At 39.4% G+C, this 23,865-nt stretch overlaps 1 protein-coding gene across 4 annotated transcripts in view; it reads left to right on the top strand.

Annotated features, from left to right (window-relative positions):
- The window catches only part of Col19a1 (collagen type XIX alpha 1 chain), a 313,337-nt gene that overhangs the window by 217,803 nt on the left and 71,669 nt on the right, over positions 1-23,865 (top strand). For 3 of the 4 annotated variants that reach the window (XM_029483553.1, XM_021163060.2, XM_029483544.1), the window contains 3 exons: positions 9,758-9,811; positions 17,993-18,034; positions 23,344-23,406. In XM_029483553.1, coding sequence (XP_029339413.1) covers positions 9,758-9,811; positions 17,993-18,034; positions 23,344-23,406 — 159 coding nt within the window. The remainder of the gene's footprint in view (positions 1-9,757; positions 9,812-17,992; positions 18,035-23,343; positions 23,407-23,865) is intronic. The other variant, XM_029483550.1, reaches the window with a different exon arrangement.

The raw sequence follows: 23,865 nt of genomic DNA, 5'->3' as shown, positions 1-23,865 counted from the left end.
GAAAGAAAGAAAGAAAGAAAGAAAGAAATTTCATTTGAGGAGGTAGTAAAGTCTAGTACCAACAAAATAGGGATTCTCTGTGGAGCTGCAGATATAATCCAGAGAGTAGGTAAAACATGACTACAAAGGCACTCCTCTGAGCAGCCTCAAATCTGGCTTAATATGAAGTAACTGGCCACATTCCTAGGGTGTCACACTAGAATCCTAAACATGAACACTCAGTGAATGGCTTCAGAAATCCTGTCTTCATATTTGAGCTTCTGGGATTTATTTCTTGGTGCTGTTTTGCTTTGTCTTGTCATGCATGTATGTGAGCATACACACAAGGGTGTGTGTACATACTTGCTTGCACTCACGTGTACACACATGCATGAGTGTGGGAAAGAAAGTCATTGTCAGCATCTCCTCCCTCGCTATAATCTGCAGCAGACATGGGCTCAATAAAAATGGAACATTATAAGTTTACAACCATTTAATTTACAGAATTAGATCTCAGGCACTACTGGAAAATTTCATTGAGAGCAAATATTAAACAAATGATTGGTGTTTCATTTTATATTCATTTAATGTTGTGTATATTTGAGTGCCAACATGTTTGTATATGCAGCATGTGTATACTTGGTGCCTGCAGAGGGGTTACCCTGGAACGGGAGGGTTGTAAAATCCACCATGTTGGTGCTAAGAGTCAAGCCTGGGTCCTCTGGAGGAGCAGCAAAGACTCTTAACCACTGAGCCATCTCTTTACCCCTGAAGGATCCATGTTTCCTAAAAATATAAAATAAGAAAATAACAAAATAAAAAAATACCAATTCTTTCTCAAATCATTTCTGTCCAGAGAGCCTTATTGATTTCTCCCCTGAGAGTTATAGTACAATTTCATATGTTGGAGTTCTGGTCAACTCCCACCCATGAAATCGTTCCTTCTTAACCAGGGCTCCCTGCATCCTTTCTTCTAATTGACTTGCCAAGTTCTCAGATTAATCTAAATCTGCAGAACCTGTCTTCTGTAAATCCGGAAGAAGTAAACGCTTTGTTCTTTTTGTGATCATATGTAAGTGAAGCCAATATGAGCAAGCAAGATAAATATTTATAAATATCCATAAATATTTTCTTATAACAGCAGTGGTTTATTAAATTCAGACCGTATCTGGTACGGGGGGTGAGGGCATGCATGGGGAACCTTCTCTATACCAAAACTGGTGTTATGATGTTGTAAAGATTGAAATTCTGTCCTCAAAGAGATTTCATCCTATCCGACTCAAGATCAATACATGAGCCTCTTTATTTGATGTATAAATGTGCTGTATGAAATCCTGCACCATGCATCCTAAGTGAACACATATATGAGAGAGAAAAAATCCATTTAACATTAGCTTTTCTGATCCCTGCCTATGTCTGAGGTCTTACACTTCCTAATGAAAATTTTAAATATCACAAGAAAAATCATTTCTACTCAACCTTTCTTACTAGCCATGCAGATGGTGGGAAGGATCAGTGGAACATGAATCCAAATAACTGACCAATAAAAATCTTTCTATTTGTTCTCAAAGCAAAGCTAATTTTACTATACTTCAAAGATTAGTACAAAATTCTTCACAGAAGTTTTTTTATACCAAAGGCCATTACTGTAGATACTTGGAAATCCCCAAGGCCAGAGATAGCCATGTGTTACTCAAAATGTATATTTGTGAGTCCTAGGAGAACCTCCTTATACTATTAGGGCATTGAAGGGCTATAGTTCATTGAGACAAGTGGCACTGAGATAGGTTAAAGATGCTCAGTCAGCAAACTTATGAGACAGTAAAGAGTGTTTTTAACATAAACAGGAATGCTTCAGAAATGAAGAACAGTGAATGTGCAGAAGTTGCGGAACTGCTGAGATCTTGATTCAGTGTTTAGAATAAGCTACATCTAAACCAAACACTAGGACACATGCAAACAAAGTTCATGACAAAAGTTTTGGGTGTGGGATGAGACACAAACGTAGTCCTTTGTGCTTTGATACTAGGTGAGCTGGCTGAAAAGTGAGACTATAGTCAAGCAACTAAAAAGTTTAAATTTAAAAGTAGATTCACCATACCTTCAAACACCAAGAATGCATAGCCCAGACTGAAATCTATCAAGAGGATGTTAATAGGCTTTTTTCTACTTAAGTATTTAACTACTAACACAGTCCTTAACTTCACACTATGCATCTGATATGACTGGTAATATGCATTGTGATCTTTCTGCTTTTCATATCCAGCAAGAATTTAGCCAAAGACTCCTTAAAGGCTACTAAAACTATTGCTGAGGGTTTGAAGTTCCCCAATTGAAGATAGCTTTAATTTTCTTTTATCAAGCAGGCACAGCTTTGCAACTTCAGCATCTCTAAGTTTATAGACCGATCAAATCAGTACACATCATTTAATCAAAACACTTGAGTTCCAAGCAGGTGTAGCTCCCTGGAGTTTATTAGCAGTTAAAAGCTGCTGTATAATTGTGTACTACTCACATTAACTCTAATGTCTTGTATCTTCAGGTGCGATCCAGTCCAACAGTCTGAGTAAAGAAGCAGAGCTACACACACACACACACACACACACACACACACAAGTCATTTAGAGCCATGATTCAACTGGAGTCATGTTGTTGGTCACTGTTGTAGGCAAGATACTCTAATATTCTTTATATAGTAGACTATATTCAGTTTATCTAGAACTCTTAGGTAGATTAACCAATGGTGACATGCTCTCTCTGATTATTCCCCCCTCATCAGTGAGTGTGGCTTATCTCATTGTCTTCTCAGTTGGTTCTTAAGCACAGGTCTTTAAGAGAAAAAAATGCCTTGGGGCTCCATTGCTGGGGAGAGTTCTCTTCATATGTTTTTTAACTTCTCCTTTTTCAGAATTTACTTATGCTCTTTAGGACTTGGGCACTTGCGAAACTTGAAACAAATGATTCCTTGAGTCTTCTCCAGCTATGTTTCAAGGCAGAAAAGAAGACAGACACAGAGCACAGTCCTTGGTGATGCGGCTACAGGAATGCCTTCCAATTCTAAGACCTCAGGGTCAGCATTGTTTTCTTAACCATACATTGAGATGCTCTTGGTACATACATACATGGAGTTCATCCATTGTTATCATCCTCTGCTTCATTTGAAGTTGGTTCTTTTTCATCTTTGCTATTTCTTTTTATTGTATTGTATTTATTAACATTTCAAATTTTATACCCCTTTCCAGTGAAACCCCCTATCCCCTTCCCCTTCCCTCCTGCTTCTATGAGGGAGTTCTCCCACTCAACCCCCATCCCCACCCCCACCCCCACCCCCACTCCGGCCTCACCACCCTAGCACTCCCCTATGCTGAGGCATCGAGCCTCCACAGGACCAAGGGCCTTCCCTCCCATTGATGCCAGATAAGGTCATCTTCTGCTACATATGCAGCTGGAGCCATGGGTCCCTCCATGTGTACTATTTGGTTGGTGGTTTAGTCTCTGGGAGGTTGGGGGGTCTGATTGGTTGATATTGTTGTTCCTAATGTTTCAAAATAATCAGGCAAGTCATTTCTATACCAGGTGAAGTCAGCGTCCGTGTATTCTTCCCAAGCTGGGCCAGTGTTTGCTTTCAGACATGGGTTCTTCAGCTGTCTGAGAGAGCTTGTGTAAAGTATTGCTGCACCAGTAGTCTGCCAGCTATAAATCTCTATTACATCAACCCTTGAATTTATGGTACCCAAAGTACTCCACTGACTAAGAAGTTAGAAGGAAAATGTCACCATAAATGCCTATCACCTGATTAAATGGTAGAGCTTAACATTTCAGATCAAACCCACTTGGAGCACTATTTTGTAGACTTGACATTTTATGACAAGAATATGTGAAAATATGGAAGTCGCTTTTGTAGATGTGTTGATCTTTGGGGTATCTGAATAAGTGTTTGCACTTTTCTATCGGCTTGTGGCGCCTGACAGTGGGCTGAGTACTCGCTACAGTTTTAGAGGGAGCAGACACATTGAGCCACCTATGCTTTACCACTCTGCTTCCAAGAGTTAAGTTCAACATTCTCAGGATTCTGGATCCAGAATGTATTCTGTGTCTTCGAGGCATAGCTGTATTGGGTGGGCAGATAACCATCTACAAAGAAGCATATCCAATTCTCTCCTAAACTTTCATATCAGCATCCTATAATTTCTGCTATTCTTTTGGCACAACCCTGTTTCTTTTAATGCTTGTTTTTCCTTTCCTTGCCTTCCAGAGTTGTTTTGAAGACCCTCCCCTCACACACGTACATAGCTTGTATTGATCAACCACTTTTTCTCCCAACATGCATGAGGGTGCATTTGCAATACAATTGTGTTTTGAAATGTTCATGTGTACTCTTTCATGAATGCATGAAGGCAGATGTGAGATGCAAAAAAAAATCCAGCTAATTCTCAAAGATATAATAATAATAATTATCATTATTATTATTATAAAATACATATTCCCCTAAGTAAGCAATAGGGTTATATTTAAAAGCAAAATACTTATGTCCTTCCATCCTGCCAACACAGTACTGGTTTGTGAAAAGTGCTAACTACAAGTTTTGTTGTATGTATGTATGTATGTATGTTGGATGTATTGTGTATGTTGTATGTATGTATGTTGTATGTATAGTCATGGAGATTCATCATCATCTTGTGTTCTCTAGGGCAACACTTAATAAAAAATTGATGTCAGCTAATACAAGCATGATTTTAGGTAGAGAGCTGATCTCTGTATTTGCAATAGATATTGAAGTTTTAGGGCAATGAGACTAGAGAAATAAAGGATATGATTAATAAAGGAAGAGGTCATAAAATCATGTTTGCATGTGATGTGATCTATGTAGCAAAAGGCCCTAAAGATTTTGAAAATCTCTTGGAACTGATAATCACATTTCATCAAAGTAGCAGGATACAAAGCCAATAAACAAAACCAGTCACTTGCCGATATTCCAAGAGCAAGCATGTTGAGAAAGAAATATCACAATAGCCTCAAGGAAAGTAAAATACCTAGGAATAAATTTAATCAAGGAAGTAATAATGGTTAGGCCTATCACACCAATATCTTAGGTTCCTGGTAGAAATTTCTGTTCTAGTTTGCTTTCTTCAGTCCTTCCCACAGCTCTTCCATTGGGGTCCCTGGACTCAGTCTGATGGTTGTCTGTGAATATCTGCATCTGTATTGGTTAGGTGCTAGCAGAGCCTCTCAAAGGATAGCCATACCAGGTGCCTATCTGCAAGCAAATCTTGCCACTAGCAATAGTGTCAAGGTTTGGTGTCTGCAGACGGGATGGATTCCAAAGTGGAACAGTCTCTGGATGGCCTTTCCTTCAGTCTCTGCTTCAGTTGTGTTGTTGTTGTTGTTGTTGTTTTGGAACCCTGTTTGCTTTACATAGGAATAAATTTTTTGAGATGGGTGAGTGGCCCCGTCCTTCCACTAGGAACCATGTCTATCTACTACAGGTGCTCTCTTCAGGTTCTATCTCCCAAGTGTTGGGTATTTCATCTAATGTCATCTCTTTGATCCCTGGGAGTCTCTCACATCCCTGATGTCTGGGACTTTCTAGTGGTTCCCCAATTTCCCACCCCACCCCCACTGCTACATATTTTTATTCATTCTCCTGACCTTCTGGACTTCTCTCCTGTTTCTCCCATATCTGATCCTGGTACCCCCTTTTTCCCTCCCCCTCTTTTCTCCCATCCAGGTCCCTCCCTCCCTCTGCCTCCTGTGATTATTTTGTTCCCCTTTCTAAGTGAGAGTGAAGCATCTACACTTTGGCCTTCCTTCTTGTTAAACTTCATATGTTCTGTGAGTTGTATCATGGTTATTCTGAGCTTTTGGGCTAATATCCATTTATCACAGAGTGCATACCATGTATGCCTTTTTGGGCCTGAGTTACCTCACTCAGGATGATATTTTCTAGTTCCATCCATTTGCCTACAAATTTTGTGAGGTTGTCATTTTTAATAGCTGAGTAGTATTCCATTGTGTAAATGTACAACATTTTCTGTATCCATTCTTCTCCTAGGGGACATCTGGGTTCTTTCCAGCTTCTGGCTATTATAATAAGGCTGCCATGAACATAGAAAAGCATGTGTCCATGTTATATGTTGGGGCATCTTTTGGGTATAATCCCAGTAGTGGTATAGTTGGGTCTTCAGGTAGAACTATTTCTAATTTCCCGAGGAACCATCAGATTGATTTCCAAAGTGGTTGTATCAGCTTGCAATACCATCATCAATGGAGGGGTGTTTCTTTTTCTCCACATCCTTACCTCCTGCTATCACCTGAGATTTTGATCTTAGCCATTCTAATTGGTGTCACTTTGATTTGCATTTTCCTCATGACTAACGATGTTGGCCATTTCTTTAGGTGCTTGTTGGCCATTCAATATTACTCAATTGATAATTCTGTTTAACTCTGTACCAGATATTTAATAGAGTTATTTGGTTCTCTGGAGTCTAACTTCTTGAGTTCTTTGAATATAATAGATATTAACCCTCTATTGGATGTAGGGTTGGTAAAGGTCTTTCCCCAATCTGTTGGTTGCTGTTTAGTCCTACTGACAGTGTCCTTTGTCTTACAGGAGCTTTTCAGTTTCATAAGATCCCATTTGTCAATTGATGATCTTACAACCTGAGCCATTGGTGTTCTGTTCAGGAAAGTTTACCCTGTGCCAATGTGTTCAAAGCTCTTTCCCACTTTATCTTCTATTAGATTCAGCATATCTTGTTTTATGTGGAGGTCTTTGATCCACTTGAACTTCAGTTACGTACACAGAGATAAAAATGGATCATTTTACATTCTTCTACATGCAGACCACCAGTTAGACCTACACCAGTTGTTGAAAATACTGACTTTTTTCCATTGGAAGGTTTTGGCTTATTTGTCAAAGATCAAATATCCATAGGTGTGTCAGTTTATTTCCAGGTCTTCAAATCTATTCCATTGATCTACCTGTCTGTCTCTACCAATACCCTAAAGTTTTTATCACTGTTGATCTGTAGTACAGATTGAGGTCAGGGATGTTGATTCCCCCAGAAGTTCTTCTTCTTCTTTTGGGGGGAGGGGTGGTTTCGAGACAGGGTTTCTCTGTATATCCCTGGTTGTCCTGGAATTCACTTTGTAGACCAGGCTGGCCTCGAACTCAGAAATCCACCTGCCTCTGCCTCCCAAGTGCTGGCATTAAAGGCGTGCGGCACCACGCCCGGCTCAGAAGTTCTTTTATTGTTAAGAATTGATTTTGCTATCCTGGGTGGGGTTTTTTGTTTGTTTTTTGTTTTTTTGTTTTTTTGTGTTTTGTTTTGTTTTTTGATATTCCAGATGAAGTTGAAAATTGCTTTCTATCTCTGTGAAGAGGTGAGTTGGAGTTTTGAGGGGATTTCATTGAATCTGTAGATTGCTTTTGGTTAGATGGCCATTTTTACTATGTTAATCCTACCAATCCATGAGCATGGGAGATCTTTCCATCTTCTGAGATCTTCTATTTCTTTCTTCAGAGACTTGAAGGGCTTGTCATGCAGATCTTTCACTTGCTTGGTTAGAGTCACACCAAGATATTTTATGTTAGTTGTGACTACTGTGAAGGGTGTTTTTCCTCTAATTTCTTTCTCAGATCATGGTGAATGATGATTTTATGTGTTCTTGGATTCAGTTTTTGAGAATTTTATCCTTTATGTAGAAGAAAGCTACTGATTTGTTTGATTAATTTTATATTCAGCCACTTTGCTGAAGTTGTTTATCAGGAGTTCTCTGGTAGAATTTTGGTGACGCTTCTGTCTTCTATGATACCATCTGCAAATAGTGATACCTTGCCTGCTCCCTTCCCAATTTATATCCCTTTGACTCCCTTTTGTTGTCTAATTGCTCTGGCTAGAACTTTGAGTACTATATTGAATAAATAGGGAGAGACTAAGCAGCCTTGTCTTGTCTCTGATTTTAGAGGGATTGCTTTAAGTTTCTCTCTATTTAATTTGATGTTGGCTGTTGGTTTGTTGTATATTGATTTTATTATGTTTAGGTATGTGTCTTAAATTCCTTATCTTTCCAAGACTTTCAACATGAAGGGGTGTTGTATTTTGTCAAAGGCTTTTCCAACATCTAATGAGATGATCATGTGATTTTTTTTCTTGAGTTTGTTTATATAGTGAATTACATTGATAGATTTCCACATATTGAGCCATCCCTGCATCTCTGGGATAAAGCCTACTTGATCATGGTGAATGATGATTTTATGTGTTCTTGGATTCAGTTTTCGAGAATTTGATTAAGTATTTTTACATCAGTATTCATAAATGAGATTAGTCTGAAGTTCCCTTATTTTATAGGGTGTTTGTGTTTTAAGTATCAGTGTAACTGTGGCTTCATGGATCAAATACTTGACACTTAGACCCATAGTGCCTCATTTGACTGTTAATGCTGCTACCCATAGTGTCAAATTCCTCCTTTATTTATATATTTTTTCAGAAAGAGCAATGTGTATGGGATAACTTGTCTCCCAGGCTTCAAGAATAAGATATTAACTTATATGTATTGACTCGAAAATCTACAACCTCCCTCATTTCAATGGCTGCTTTCCTCATTATTTCATCTAACAGACCTAGAATATTTTACTCAAGACTGGATGATGGAAAAATACATAATGTCCTGAGAATTCACTTCTGACATTAGCTCTTTTTTAAATTATTTATTTCAACAAGGTAATAGCACCATTTGTCAGTCTGCTCCATTACTTGCAGGTCCCATCATTGTCTCAGAAAGCACACCAACTTTCTCCCAGGCATTTGTCACCCCATCCTCAAGTCCTTTTTGTTTCTTGGTGCAGTGCTAATATGTCATATTAAAATCAACTCCAATCACAAGTCATGCCTAGGAACCACCTGGTATAAATGTTAAGTATGTCACACTCTTAAGATGTTACCTGCTCCGGAATGTAGCTAGAAACTGTTCCTTAGGGTTTTTTCTTCACTTTTCAATATTTAAGAGAGAGAGAGAGAGAGAGAGAGAGAGAGAGAGAGAGAGAGAGAGAGAGAGAGAGACTGTTCTCCCCTCCTAGATCTTGAGGTCTAGATGATCTATAATACCATCTGTCTTGGATAGATGACTCTACCTCAGCTTAAGCTCCCTCTTAAAATAATGCTAAACTTGGTGTTTATTATGGTTTTATCCCAAAAATGTAACCTTTGAAAATCTCAGAGAACACTTGTCACCATCCCCTCCTGGAAGATCTAGAGATGGACAGCTACATTAATTCTTATTTACTACCCAGACCAAGCTGGACAATAAAAACGGCCAGTGTTAAAATGTTTTAACATTTGGTCTGAAAATCCATGTGTATGCCCATTTTAAACAACATTCATCAGAAAAATTATACATCTCCATATTTTATGTTAACAATGTGTGTGGTAGCTTACATTTCTACGATACATTCATTATGATCCATTCTACAAAAAGCACAGAAAATAAACTGAAGTTACAAAGTCCTCCCTGGAATTGTCTCATGGGTGGAATGGAATCCCTTTTCATAAAGAGCTTGATGATGGTTGAGCTTGCGAATGTTTCCTGTTGCCATTTGGGACTGTACTTTGGCTTCATGTAAGACATAACCAGAACAACAAAAGCTTTAGGACTCTGATTATATGTTGATATCCATGAAGTTATTTATTCAGCAGAATATTTGACAAAATATACTAAGTATATTATTTGTAGCGCACATTGTTTTGAAAACTGTATTTGGTTTTGCTTTCTCATTCAGGGACCTCCTGGGTTACAAGGACTACAGCAGCCTTTTGGTGGATATTTCAATAAGGTATGGCTCCTTTATTTCCACAACTTGTGTGCATGGAGATTTTATGGCATTACAGTTTTAGGAAGCAAGCATTATTAGATCCTTACATCTCAGACCTTGAGACTGGATCACATATGCTCAAAGCATCTTTCCATACTGTACACCATGTTTTCAAACTTACATTTTAAAAGAATCCTAGACATATTATAAAATAAATGCTTAGTGCTATAGTTTTTTGTAAGTGATAGTTCAAAGTTTGATGATAAAAAACCAAAAGAAATAATTTGGTTTGGTTTTTTGGTTTTTTGATTTGTTTGTTTGGTTGGTTGGTTGATTGGTTAGTTGGTTGGTTGGTTGGCTGGTAGGTTGGTTGGTTTTTTGGGGACAGGGTTTCTCTGTGTGGCCCTGGCTGTCCTGGAACTCACTCTGTAGACCAGGCTGGTCTCAAACTCAGAAATCTCCCTTCCTCTGCCTCCCAAGTGCTAAGATTAAAGGCGTCCACCACCACTGCCTGGCAAGAAATAATTTGTTATCTGAAGCTCTGGGCGGCACCCCACCTGATAGATTCCTCAAAACCAGTAAATGCTGCAGCAAGGTTTCAAGCACATGTTCATATCCCACAGATCAAGAGCAAGAGTCTCCCCAGGGATGGATGGGAGGAGCTTGTAATTACCTTGTTATCTTCTTCATCATAGCTTGAATAAAATAATAATAGTACTGCCATGGAACTATCTTAGCGGCAAGGGTAGCCTTGATTATACCTACGAATGGTGCTGGTAACTAGCTGCACAGGACTACGATATAGGGGTGAACTCATTGGGGGTTCATTGTTCAAGAACAACATGTGGAGTCTGATCACAAAGCAAAAGCCAGTGCCATTTTGTCCTTCATTGCCCAAAACAACAGTAACTGGAGTTCTTCCAATACCTGACAGTTTATCATTGATAACTTGTGCCAAAGAAAAAGTTAGACACTGAAGGAGTCTGCAACTCTATAGGTGGAACAACAATATGAACTAACCAGTACCCCCTGTAGTAGTAGTACATCTACATACTTCATCGCTCTTGACAAGTTTAAGATTATGACCTTGCTTTGAACCTTTTCATTTGTTTAGATTTTTAGGGGAGTGCTGTTAGCATGGTTACAATGTTTGTTTCCCGATTCTTTATCAAATAAATCAATTGCTACTAGCTCTTATAAACATTATAAGTTGGCAAGTTTTTAAAAGGTAGGTTTGAAGTGTATGTAAATTGAATCAGTGTAAGGACATTTGTAATGACATATACTGTTATAAAATAGGACTCATAATAAAAGCCTCAAAATAATGAGAATAACTTGAATCTGATGTCACAAGTCAGCTAGAAATGTTTAAGTACTATACTATACTCTGACCATCAGTACAAAATGGACCGAGCTGGTACCCAGCTACTTAAATATCTGCTAGCCCTTGCAAAGCTCGTAAGGCTTGTATTTTTACAGGTCTCCCAACGCTACTTCTAGATACACTTTTTCTTACCAATGAGTCAGTTTTTCCTTAAATGAAAATATATGGAACCTTTGTATTTTAGACTCTGAAGCTGAAAGTGTTTTATACTTTAAGGTTATACTTGCTGTAATGGGAACTGAGCTCAGTAGCTGAGTAGGGACTTTTGTGAGTTGCATCCCAGTACCTTTGACTTATCTATTTCTTCTCCTGAGAAAACGCCAGTTACTGTCAGCACTATCACAGAGCCAAGCTTTACATTCAGTCACATGTGCTCTGAATGTGGCTTTGTAGCCAGAAGGTAATAGGGTAAACAGGGGGTGGGGGGTACAGCTTATTTCTCCCCTCAATAATACAATAGGACCACTTTGACTCAGAAGTGTTTACCTCTACAGTGACTGATGGAAGGTAGCATACGGAACAGTTTATTCTGTTACCTCACGAGACTGGGCAAGCCTCCTACACTGAAGTCCCATGATCTATAAGAAAACCCACAGGCAGGACCCACACCGAATGATATTTTTGTATTGTGGCCATCCCTTCTTCACAAATCAATGGGCTGAATATGCCCTGATAAGCAAGATGCATTTTTCACTTGGCGTTCTCCCTGCCAACGTCATCTGGTTTTGTATAGTAAGGTTGTTGCATTTTGCAGTTTGTTGCATGCCTGATGGCCCAGCTATAACAAATGAGCACAGTGGGGGAGGAGCTGAGATTAAATAATGAACCATGTATTGAGACATATAAAGTGACACCCCAAGGTTAAAACAATCTTCCCTTTTAAATTGGCATTGATTTATGTGATGCCTGCTCCAAGCCGTGGACCTCAGCTCATCCTCTAGCAGCAGCTCCAGCACTTGCAGAGCTCAGATTCTGCTGAGGCAGCTACCCATGGGAGGATGAGTAGCACACTCCTCGTACGTGCCCCCCTCCCTGCTCCAAGCTAAGAGCCTGGATAGTTCATCCTTCATCCCAGCAGTCTGCACTTATATTTTGGTCCTCACACAGAATGAATCTATTCTCCTACACATCCCCTGCACCACCCTGAAAAGAAACACGGGCATAAGAAAGCTCTCCCTTCACAGCAAAAATCAGAAGTAGAAGATTAAAAAACAAAATGGAAAGAAAAAAAAATAACAAGGAAAGAAAAAAAAATAAGAGCACAAGAGCGACTCACTGGAGAGCGCTGAAGCCAGTACGATCACGTGTGCTCTCCCGTGACCACTTGAGGATGCAAAGATTTAAAAGGGAATATGTTTCCTTCTCTATGACAGAAATAATTTCCAGGCAGCTGCTCTCATCCTGTTTGGTAGTTTGCAGAGTAGCGTCAACAGTCAACACCTAGCACACTTCTCCCCTGAAGGAAATTATGCTCCCTACCCAGCCAAACCGCTCTTCATTGTCTTCAGCTCTGGGAAGTTTAGTTAAAATTTAGACTCCATCAACTTTTAAAGTCTCGAGCTCCCTACATGGATGTAGTTGGTGGTGCCATTCAAGGATTGGTGGTCCTGAGTTATTTTATTAAAAATAAAAAAAGGCAGGCTAAGAAAGACATGGTCATATGAAAGTAGTGATATCCTCATGATGTAACTAGCTATATGTGCCACTATGTTGTCAAATTAAGTCCACAATCTGAAATCTTGCGAATCATGTGACTACATATGAATAAGTAAAACAGGTTCACAATTGCAGTCCTCAATGAATAACTTCATTTTCCCCATGCCCAGGATATTAGAGCATATTTCTAAAGGCATGAATTTGAGTTGGGGTGCTGACTCTATGTTCTAGCAGGGAGTTTACGTCCTTGGTTTCTTTCGTTAATTTAGCCATAGGAAATTGCTGCTGACTGTTTACTGTTTGGAAGCTACAAACAAGTGGATAGATAGATAGATAGATAGATAGATAGATAGATAGATAGATAATAAAGGGACCTCCATTGATTTAACTCATATATGTCTACTACAGAGTGTTCCAACCAAAAATATCTCTTCTAAACAATGAGCGCAGCCTTGAGTTCTCCCACTGCCTAACAATGGTTCCAAAGTTCTCCTTGGCATTTCCCATATGAGAACAAAAGGACACTGCTCACACCCAGAATTCTTCAGCTAGGCAGGCAAACTCACAAGCCACAGACCATGACTGTTAACACTGTTTCTCAGAGACTTCTAATAAACATAAACAAAAATTATTCCACTGTTAAAATTATTTGGAAGACTTCCAAGAAAATTCATAACGGCACCAAGGACCTAAGTCCCCTCCCCCAATGACAGTAGGCACATGAAGCAGAATTACATATCTAGAAGCCATGAGACTTCTGTCTTGTTATCCTGTGAGCCTGGCTAATTGTCTTGTTGCCAGTAGCTTGGGTAAAGAAAGGAAGAGAACCTTACATGTCAATGAGTAATGCTACTGAAGTTCAAGTTTGAGGCAGGTGCATTATTAACCCAAGAATGGAGCACTAGGGACTCCAAGGACCACGGACTAACTGGATTTCATGGCCTGATTACTGAGTAAAAACAAGTATATCACCTTCCTGACTGGGCTGCTGGAAATAGAAACAATAAAGAAATCAAAAAGGGAGACAACCCTGGAGTTAGAAAACCTAGGAAAGAGATCAGGAGTCATAGATGGAAGCATCACCAACAGAATACAAGAGATAGAAGAGAGAATCTCAGGTGCAGAAGATTCCATAGAAAACATTGATACAATAGTCAAAGAAAACACAGAAAAAGCAAAAAGCTCCTAACCCAAAACATCCAGGAAATCCAGGACACAACAAGAAGATCAAAGTTAAGGATAAGAGGTAAAGAAGAGAACAAAGATTCCCAACTCAAAGAGCCAGTAAATATCTTCAACAAAAGTATAGAAGAAAACTTCCCTAACCTAAAGAAAGAGATGCCCATGAACATGTAAGAAGCCTACAGAACTCCAAATAGACTGTACCAGAAAAGAAATTCCTTCTGCCATATAATAGTCAAAACAGCAAATGCACAAAACAAAGAAAGAATACTAAAAGCAGTAAGGGAAAAAAGTCAAGTAACATGCAAAGACAGACCTATCAGAATTACATTAGACTTCTCACCAGAGACTATAAAAACTTGAAGATCCTGGGCAGATGTATACGGACTCTAAGAGAACACAAATGCCAGTTTTGGCTACTATACCTAGCAAAATTCTCAATTACCATAGGCAGAGAAAACAAGATATTCCATGACAAAATCAAATGTACACAATATCTTTCCATAAATCCCGCCCTACAAAGAATAATAGATGGAAAATACCAACACAAGGAGGGAAACTACACCCTACAAAAAGCAAGAAAGTAATCTTTCAACAAAAGCAAAAGAAGAGAGCCACACAAACATAATTCCACCTTTAACAACAACAAAAACAACAACAACAACAACAAAAAAAAAAAAAACAGGAAGCAACAATCACTTTTCCTTAACATCTCTTAACATCAATGGACTCAATTCCCCAAAAGACATAGACTAACAGACTGGATACATAAACAGGACCCAGCATTTTGCTGCATACAGGAAACGCACTTCAGTGACAAAGACAGACACTACCTCAGAGTAAGAGCTGGAAAACAATTTTTCAAGCAAATGGTCTCAAGAAACAAGCTGGAGTAGCCATTCAAAAAAATTGAATAAAATCAACTCTCAAACAAAAGTTATCAAAAAATGATAAGGAAGGATACTTCATATTGGTCAAAGGAAAAATCTACCAAGATGAACTCTCAATTCTGAACATCTATGCTCCAAATGCAAGGACACCCACATTCATAAAAGAAACTTTGCTAAAGTTCAAAGCATACATTGCACCTCACACAATAATAGTGGGAAACTTCAACAACCCACTCTCAGCAATGGACAGATGATGGAAACACTAACTAAACAAAGACATAGTGAAACTAACAGAAGTTATGAACCAAATGGTTCTAACAGATATTTATAGAACATTTCACCCTAAAGCAAAAGAATATATGTTCCTCTCAACACCTCACAGTACCTTCTCCAAAACTGACCATATAATTGGTCATAAGACAGGCCTCAGCAAATACAAGAATATTGAAATAATCCCATGCAACCTATCATATCACCATGGACTAAGGCTGGTCTTAAATACCAACAAAAACAACAAAAAGCACACATACACACAGAAGCTGAACAACACTCTACTTAATAATAATTTGGTCAAGGAAGAAATAAAGAAAGAAATTAAAGGCTTTTTAGAATTTAATGAAAAAAATGAAGACACATCATACTAAAACTTATAGGACACAAGGAAAGCAGTGGTAACAGGAAAACTCATCTCTCTAAGTGCCTCCAAAAAGAAACTAGAGAGAGCATACACTAGCATCTTGACAGCACACCTAGAAGCTCTAGAACAAAAGGAAGCAAATCCACCCAAGAAGAGTAGATGGCAGGGAAGAACAAATAGAAACACACAGATCTATACAAAGAATCAACAAGATAGATAAACCCTTAGCCAGACTAACCAGAGGGCTCAGAGACAGTATACAAATTAATAAAATCAGAAATAAAAAGGGAGACATAACAACAAAATATATCTTAAAATAACTATTCTATTTGTTGAATATCAACAGTTGAAAATATTATAATCATGTTCTACAAACATCATGGAAATATTATTGATAATCTTTCTCACTGTGCTTGAAATTAGCATTTTCTTAATGTTTAACTTCAAAGAGTTTTTGTTATTTTGAAAGTTTTAAAATATACTTAGTGATAAAATAATTTCTCTCCAAAAACAAAAAAAAAAAAACCAAGTATATCATGTTCTGACAGCTGTGTTGGTTTTCTGGACTAAAGTCATCAGAAAAAATCAAGATTTGGAAATACCATTAGACTTGAAGATACAGAGGAATTGCTATACCCAAACTACCTCAGCTATGGTGCCCTGGAGGTCGCTGGCATACATTAGGATATACCCTCACCAGAGACATGGCATGTTCTTCTGCTTTATGGTCCAAGCAACTGGAGTTTCAAAATATAAAGATCCCATATAAAAACATAATGTCTTATATAAATGCACATTCCAGTTCCCTAAAACTACCCAAGAAAGGTCCAGCTAGGGGGACATGTTGATGTTCTAGGCACAGCGACTGGCACCATGTCAAAATCATGAGTGCCATCAGGAAACCTCTGAAGTTTGTTTCTGAGTGTTAAGAAGGCTAAACTGGATGGCCAACTGAATATCAGGCATTTAAAAAAAATTATAAAGGCAGGAATGGTGGCCTGTGCCTGTAATCCCAGCAATGGTGAGGTTAAAAACTGGAGAATCGGGTGCTTGAGGCCAGGAATGGCTAAATAATAAGTTTAAGACCACGCTAAGTCACAGGAGACCCTGCCTCAAAAAATAAAAATAAAGGAAAGGGGAAAATAAATGGGAGAATAAGACAATTCCAGATAGAAAGGGAAACCTAGACAAGATAGACAAGTGGGATAAGTGCAGATTTCCTATCCTGACTTTTTCCAATTGTAACATAAAGTTATTACTCACAAAATCCTTTCAGAAATATATTGTTACTCCCCCATCTTTTCCTCTCAATTGTGTGTGTGTGTTTTCATTTTATCTTTTAATTTGTTGGTATGAATTGCTTCTAGAATTAAATTCACAGTCTAAATCTGAGGTAGGAAGGGACATGACAAGCATAGAAACTCATATTTGTTTAAACAATGCCTAGACTTTGGGGTTAGACAAGAATACCTGGGAGCCAGCACCGAGTCGCTTGAGGAGAGAGCCTGAACCAAGTCTTAAGAAAGACCAGCCTTCTACAGTTAGATGGGGAGAGGAGAAGAGAAGCCTGAGACAGAGACAGACGAGTGAGCCCAGTGAGAGGCCAGGGCAACTCAGGTGCCACTCAAACCGCATTAAATCCAGGACCACAGGTATTCTTCAAAACACAAGAGCATAAATTTCTGTGCCATGGAACAGAAGAACCACCAGCAGCCCACGCAGTGACACATATACAGGGACTCAACTTTGGAGAAGCCCTGTTCCTATTCAGATGACCTACTGTGCATGTAGTTTTCCAGCACGTGAGTCCTTCCACGGAGATGGGGACAGTCGGAACTGGTCAGTGTTCACATCCCGGAGGTTAGCATGAGCCACGAGCACATGCCGTTCTGAGGTGTCAGGTTGGTTACAGGTTCCCAGCAGCTTAGGGGAGTAAGGATTTTTTTCTGGACCAATCTTATAGAAATTCCCTGATGAGAACCTGCCATTCTCTTCCTGTCTTTAATAATGGTCTCTCAGCACACAGAGGATTCAGCAGCTGAAGTGCTTCCTAGCAATTTGTATTTGCTTTCTCTGTGTGAAGGCAGGCACAGCCATCTGCCCAGGGTGGGCAGAGTCAAATTAAGGAAATGAATATTTCAGAGTAGAAAGAACAGGGGACTCAGAATGTGCTTGAGGCTGGCAGATATGCATATGGAGAAGGAAGTCTTGGAGCTGTGGTGTTTCTCCTGGAGAGATCACCAGCAGACAGACAGACAGACAGACAGGATCTTCAACGTTGGAGAAATTTAACAGAGTTAAATATTAATTACATTAACAGGAATAAAATGAGAAACACAAAAACGTCTGCCAAATCGCCAAATATTGTTAAAGTACTAACATTTGACTAGCAACTTTTCAAGACAGAACGCATTAAAAACAATTGGACTTTTTGTTGTCATTTTTTTACCCAGGGAACTGGTGAGCACGCAGCTAGTGGCCCCAAAGGAGAAAAGGTAATCCCGTGGTGTTGTTGTTATTGTTGTTGTTGATGATGATGATGATGATGATGATGATGATCAAAGGGATTAAGCACTTTCACCTATAGGGGCAGCAGTCCCAGTGAGCAGGAACCTTACTTGCCTGCTGACCAGCAGCTGGATGCTGCCCCTTGGGGGCGCTACTGAGCAGAGGCAGGCTACAAGAGAAGGGACATGTCAAGAGAAACATTCTTAAAAATGATCCAGAAAGGAGAAAGATTTATACGATTTGAAGGAAAACTACAGTACAAAGGAAGGGTCAGGATCCCACAAGAAAATCCACAGAAGGAACTAACCTGGGCTCATAAAGACTTACAGAGACTAAACCACCAATCAGAGAGCTTGCCTGGGCCTGACCTAGGCCTATTACAGTTGTGTAGCTTGGGTTTCTTGTGGAACTCCTAACAATGGGAGCACAAGCTGTGTCTCTGATGCCTGCCTTTGGGACCCTTCCGGCCTGCTGGGTTGCCCTGTCCAGCTTTAATAGGAGAGGAGGTGCCTAGTCTTACTTCAATTTGATATGCTGAGGTTGGTTGTATCCACAGGAGATCACAGATACTGAGGGGGAGTGAATGGGAGTGGGGGAGGGGGGGCAGAGAACTGCAGTTAGGCTGTTAAAAATTTTTAATTAGGAAGGAAGGAAGGAAGGAAGGAAGGAAGGAAGGAAGGAAGGAAGGAAGGAAGGAAGGAAGGAAGGAAGGAAGAGAGTCAGAAATCCTTGCAGGTAGCAAAAACCATAGGATGAAAGAGCCAATCAAAATGCCTGTGGATCAAGCTCACTAGTTAACTGTTTGTTCTTAAAGCAAAGGAGGCTGTCGTGGGAGTACTTCGTTTTGTTTTGGTGAGGTTTTACCATGCACAGTAGTAGCCTAGCCAAGCAGTTATTTCAAAACGAGTTTTCAAGATAAAACACCAATATACTTCCGTTACATTTTCCTTGTCTTCAGTTGGAAGTCCTGCTTTATTAGCTATAAAAGATGGCAGGTTAACTTCTCTATAGAAAATATCACTTTATTCTAGTTGGATTGTAAAAACCATGATGACCTTGGACTGTGAATGTGGCATGGTCAGAGGAAAAATTTAAAAGTAAAGAAAAAATGCACATTAAGTCTACAGACAGGGATATGAAGGTCTGGAAATACTAAAAAGGCAGATGGCCTGTGAGAGCTACCTTCCTTCATTCACCCAGTAAAAGTTCTCTTGATTGAGGGCACGATACTTTTCGACACAAGTGCAAGAAATATGACTTCTGTGCTTTATAAATCAGCACAGCCAAGCTATTCAAAAGATTGTGTATCTCTCACCAGGAAAAATCGCTAAAAGATCATCTCAGCAGGAACAGTGAGTTCCTTATAGACTAGTCATTCAAGAAGAAAATTCTCCAGCATACATAAATAAAACCCCGACATTCTGAAAAAAAAAAAAACAATTTAAAAATGATTCTTTAGCAATCCAAGTCACTCCTGGGTCTTGGATTTTGAACAATGCTATTTCCTGTGAAGCAACACCTTATAGAATCATATCCCAACCTCACAAATGGATTGCATTTTAAGTATTTGCTATTTGACATATGCAGACTCGGGGCGCAGGGACACTAAGCTTGTCACACAGGACAGCTGAGTGGAGAAGGGGGGTGGGATACTCTTAAAGCATTTAAATGATGATTCACTTCTTGGAACAAAACAGCTGGCTTCTGTGTTGCCCTCTTCATTAGCAAACATATGTCATTTAGAAATTCTTAAGACCTTGCTGATGAGAAATTTGATGCTGTAAAACAGGTGTATCTGAAACTCCAGGGACCACTCTTACCGCTTGGAATCTTTTTAATTGCTTCAGAATGTTAAGTGGAGTTAGAAGAAAAAAAAAAAAAAACCGAGAGCCTATCTGTTCCATCTTCCTACCCACATAAATGATTTGTCTAGAAGACTCTACAGGGAACTTGATGCTGTGAGTGCTATGTACCTATGAAAGCATTTTTTAAAATTATCATTAATGAAGGAACAGCTCTGCCAGTAAACCATGTATCAAGTCACAGAAAGCCTGAGTGTAGCAACTGCTTGAAGAAAGTCAATGCATCTACTTCCCGTCTGTTCTGGATCAAAATCCTGGTTTTTTTAGACCTGTGTCTTTCACAGTGAAGATGTAAACTCCTTGGAGGATCTCTGCTTATGCTTGTGATAGGATCAGGGGTTCCAAACCCTGCCTGTACACAAAAGCATCAGGAAAGCATTCTGGAAAGCCTGTTCCTGAGCCCCATGCACAGAGACTCCGAGGAGAGGGAGACCAGTATCTGTTTCTTAAATACGTGGACATTTGGTTGAGGCTGGAAACCACTGTGGGGTTGAATGAGTATTAGCTTTGAGACCACAAGCTGGCTATGGTATAACCAGCTTGTTACAACTTGGAAGCCACCTCCTTACCCTAAGCATCAGGTTCCCATGATGTAAGGCAGACATAATCATCTACAGGAAGAACTGATGTGAGGATTAAAGGCTATCAAGATGAATTTTCCTGGAAGCCCAATTCTCAATGCAAATTAGACTGTCAATAAACACTGGTTTTTCTTGTTTGCTCTCCACCTTCTGCTCGGGAGCGCTCATTTGGCTCTTTCCGAATGAGCCATTTCCATCCTCCCTGCCTAGTCTTGTTCTTCTTTGCATTCCTCCCAATAATTCTGAAGGGAGGAGACTCGAGTTGGAAGGTAGAAAAAAAGATTTAACTAACAATATTCTTTAAATCTTTCATTTTGAATAGATGTATATTTATAAGTAATTTCTAGCCCCTTCATTTGCCTTCTGTTTCTGCCATATTAGATGAGTATTCTTGCTAGGGCTATTATTCCTTGATGCCTGTACACTGGGATCATACCACAAGCCTGACAGATGACATGAAAGTCACTTTAGAGTTTTACAAACCAACTATGAACGGGTGCCCAAAGTGGTCACTGTCTTCTCTACCTTCCAATGTTATACAGAATTTACTATCTTTAAAAAAAAAAAAAAACCACCACCTTCAATGTACTAAAGTACAGATAGAGATATACAAAGATGTATTTTGCTAGGATTAAACCATATGCCAGGACTCTCGGATGATGGTTCAGAAGCTAAGAGCACTTATTCCCCTTACTAAGGATTTGGGGTTAGTTTCCAGCACCCATAAGAAGCAGCTCATACCTGCCTGTAACGCTAACTCCAAAGCATATCACATCCTCTTCTGGCTTTTTTGAGTACCTGCACATGTGGCACTCATACAGACAAGCAGCTGTGCACACACATGCAGCTGTGCACACACACAGTAAATAAAATATTTAAGGAGCTATAGCTAGCACACTTTAAATTTCATACCCATTACCTCAAAGAACTTATTATTTCTTAAGCTTAAAATTTAAAGGGACCCAGAGAAAAGGCTAGGAATTAAGAAAGATATATACCTGTAGATAAAACAGAATGATATATACCTGTAGATACAACAGTAAGTATTGTTTTACAAAATTCACCTCAGGCTGGAAGAAAAATGTTCAGAACTACCTGTGGTCTAGGGCTATGTTTAAGAATCAAGTGGTTGTCACTCTGGAAGTCAGTCTGGAGGTTCCTCAGAAAATTGGACATAATACTACTGGAAGATCCAGCAATATCTCTCCTGGGCATATACCCAGAAGAAGTTCCAACTGGTAATAAGAACATATGCTCCACTATGTTCATTGCAGCCTTATTTATAATAGCCAGAAGCTGGAAAGAACCCATATGTCCCTCAACAGAAGAATGGATACAGAAAATGTGGTACATTTACACAATGGCGTACTACTCAGCTATTAAAAACAATAAATTTATAAAATTCTTGGACAAATGGATGTATCTGGAAGATATCATCCTTAGTGAGGTAACCCAATCACAAAAGAAGTCATTAGATATGCACTCACTGATAAGTGAATATTAGCCCAGAGACATAGAACACCCAAGATACAATTTTCAAAACACAAGAAAATCAAGAAGAGGGAAGACCAACATGGGGATACTTCATTCCTCCTTAGAATAGGGAACAAAATACCCATGGAAGGAGTTACAGAGACAAAGTTTGGAAATAAGATGAAAGGATGGACAATCCAGAGACTACCCCACCCGAGGATCCATCTCATAATCAGCCACCAAACCCAGACACTATTGCATATGCCAGAAAGATTTTGCTGAAGGGACCCTGTTATAGCTGTCACCTGTGAGGCTTTGCCAGTGCCTGGCAAATACAGAAGTGGATGCTCACAGTCATCTATAAGATGGAACACAGGATCCCCAATGGAGAAGCTAAGGGAAGCACCCCAGGAGCTGAAGGGGTCTAAACCCTATAGGTGGAACAACAATATGAACTAACCAGTACCCCCAAAGCTCGTATCTCTAGCTGCATGTGTAGCAGAAGAAGGCCTAGTCGGTCATCACTGGGAAGAGAGGCCCCTTGGTATTGCAAACTTTATATGCCCCAGTACAGGGGAAAGCCAGGGCCAAGAAGTGGGAGTGGGTGGGTAGGGGAGCAGGGTGGAGGGAGGGTATAGGGAACTTTCAGGACAGCATTTGAAATGTATACAAACAATATATCTAATAATAAATAAATAAATAAGAATCGAGTGGTTGTTGGGAATGCTGATAAATACTTTAAAAAAATCCAGTGCTCAAGCTCTGATGTCTGGTCACGATGTCACTCCTGCCTACAAGGAAGCCCTCTCCAACTGTATTTTCTGAAAATGCCTTTCTATGTCACATAAAAATCCCTCTTCAACATTTTTGACCAGCACATCTTAGACATTTCCAAACTGCTGCTGTCACCAAGTCAACAAGAATGTCATCTTTGTCTACAGCCTTCATCTATGCCTCAAGAGAAACACTGCAGACAGCTGGCAGATTCATTTCTCTCTCTATAATCATTGACTCCACACACACACACACCTAAAATAAGAAAAAAATCCTCAGAAGAAAACGAGAGCAGACTGTTGTGTCATTTAAAGGCAAAAATAAATAAATAATGGTTTTGGTCCACCAGAACAAAACTATAATTCTTTTCTCCTCTGTGTGTCCTGTCCTTGAAAAGTGATTAACATTGTTCCACATTAATTTTAAATGTCCTAATGAAATGTTATGGGTTTCTAGAAGGCCTAAGGCATGGAGGAGAGCAAAGACACCTTATTAGGAAGACAGCCTGGCTAGATTCAGATCTTCACGGAGGCCCTGACCCCCGTGGGATTCTGTGGGATAAGGGACATTTCTCTACACTTAAGCACTTCTGCTTTTTCTTGACAGGGCGATACTGGGCTGCCCGGATTTCCAGGGTCTGTTGGCCCTAAAGGACACAAAGGAGAACCTGTAAGTATTTTAGCTTTAAGAGAAGAGGAAAAAAGAAAAAAATAGATGAAAAATTAAAAATATTTTCCCAAACTAACCCCAACTTCATGGTGTTTTAAAACTAATACTGTAAACAGCATTGAAGTGGCAAGTATACACCGTGCCAGGCACCAGACCCTCTCTATCTTAAATCACTTAACTCATATAAAAAGCCCCCATGAGGTATCCCAGTCTGTACACAGGTTAGGCTGGTTCTAGATTTAGGCTCTAAAATGATTAAGTTGCCTGGAGATGACTAAATACCAGATCTAAAATGAAAAACACAATCAATATATCAAGACTGGTACAAATTTATCTTTAAAATTGTAAATGCTTCTCTCTCTCTCTCTCTCTCTCTCTCTCTCTCTCTCTCTCTCTCTCTCTCTCTCTCTCTCTCTCCTCAAACAACTGTTCTCAGTACATCTCTGAAACTATTTTCCT

This window comes from Mus caroli, chromosome 1 (genome assembly GCF_900094665.2).
Source record: "Mus caroli chromosome 1, CAROLI_EIJ_v1.1, whole genome shotgun sequence".
Lineage (NCBI taxonomy): Eukaryota > Metazoa > Chordata > Mammalia > Rodentia > Muridae > Mus > Mus caroli.
Note: the sequence above shows the minus strand (reverse complement) of the source record. Positions and strands in the feature narration are given on the sequence as shown.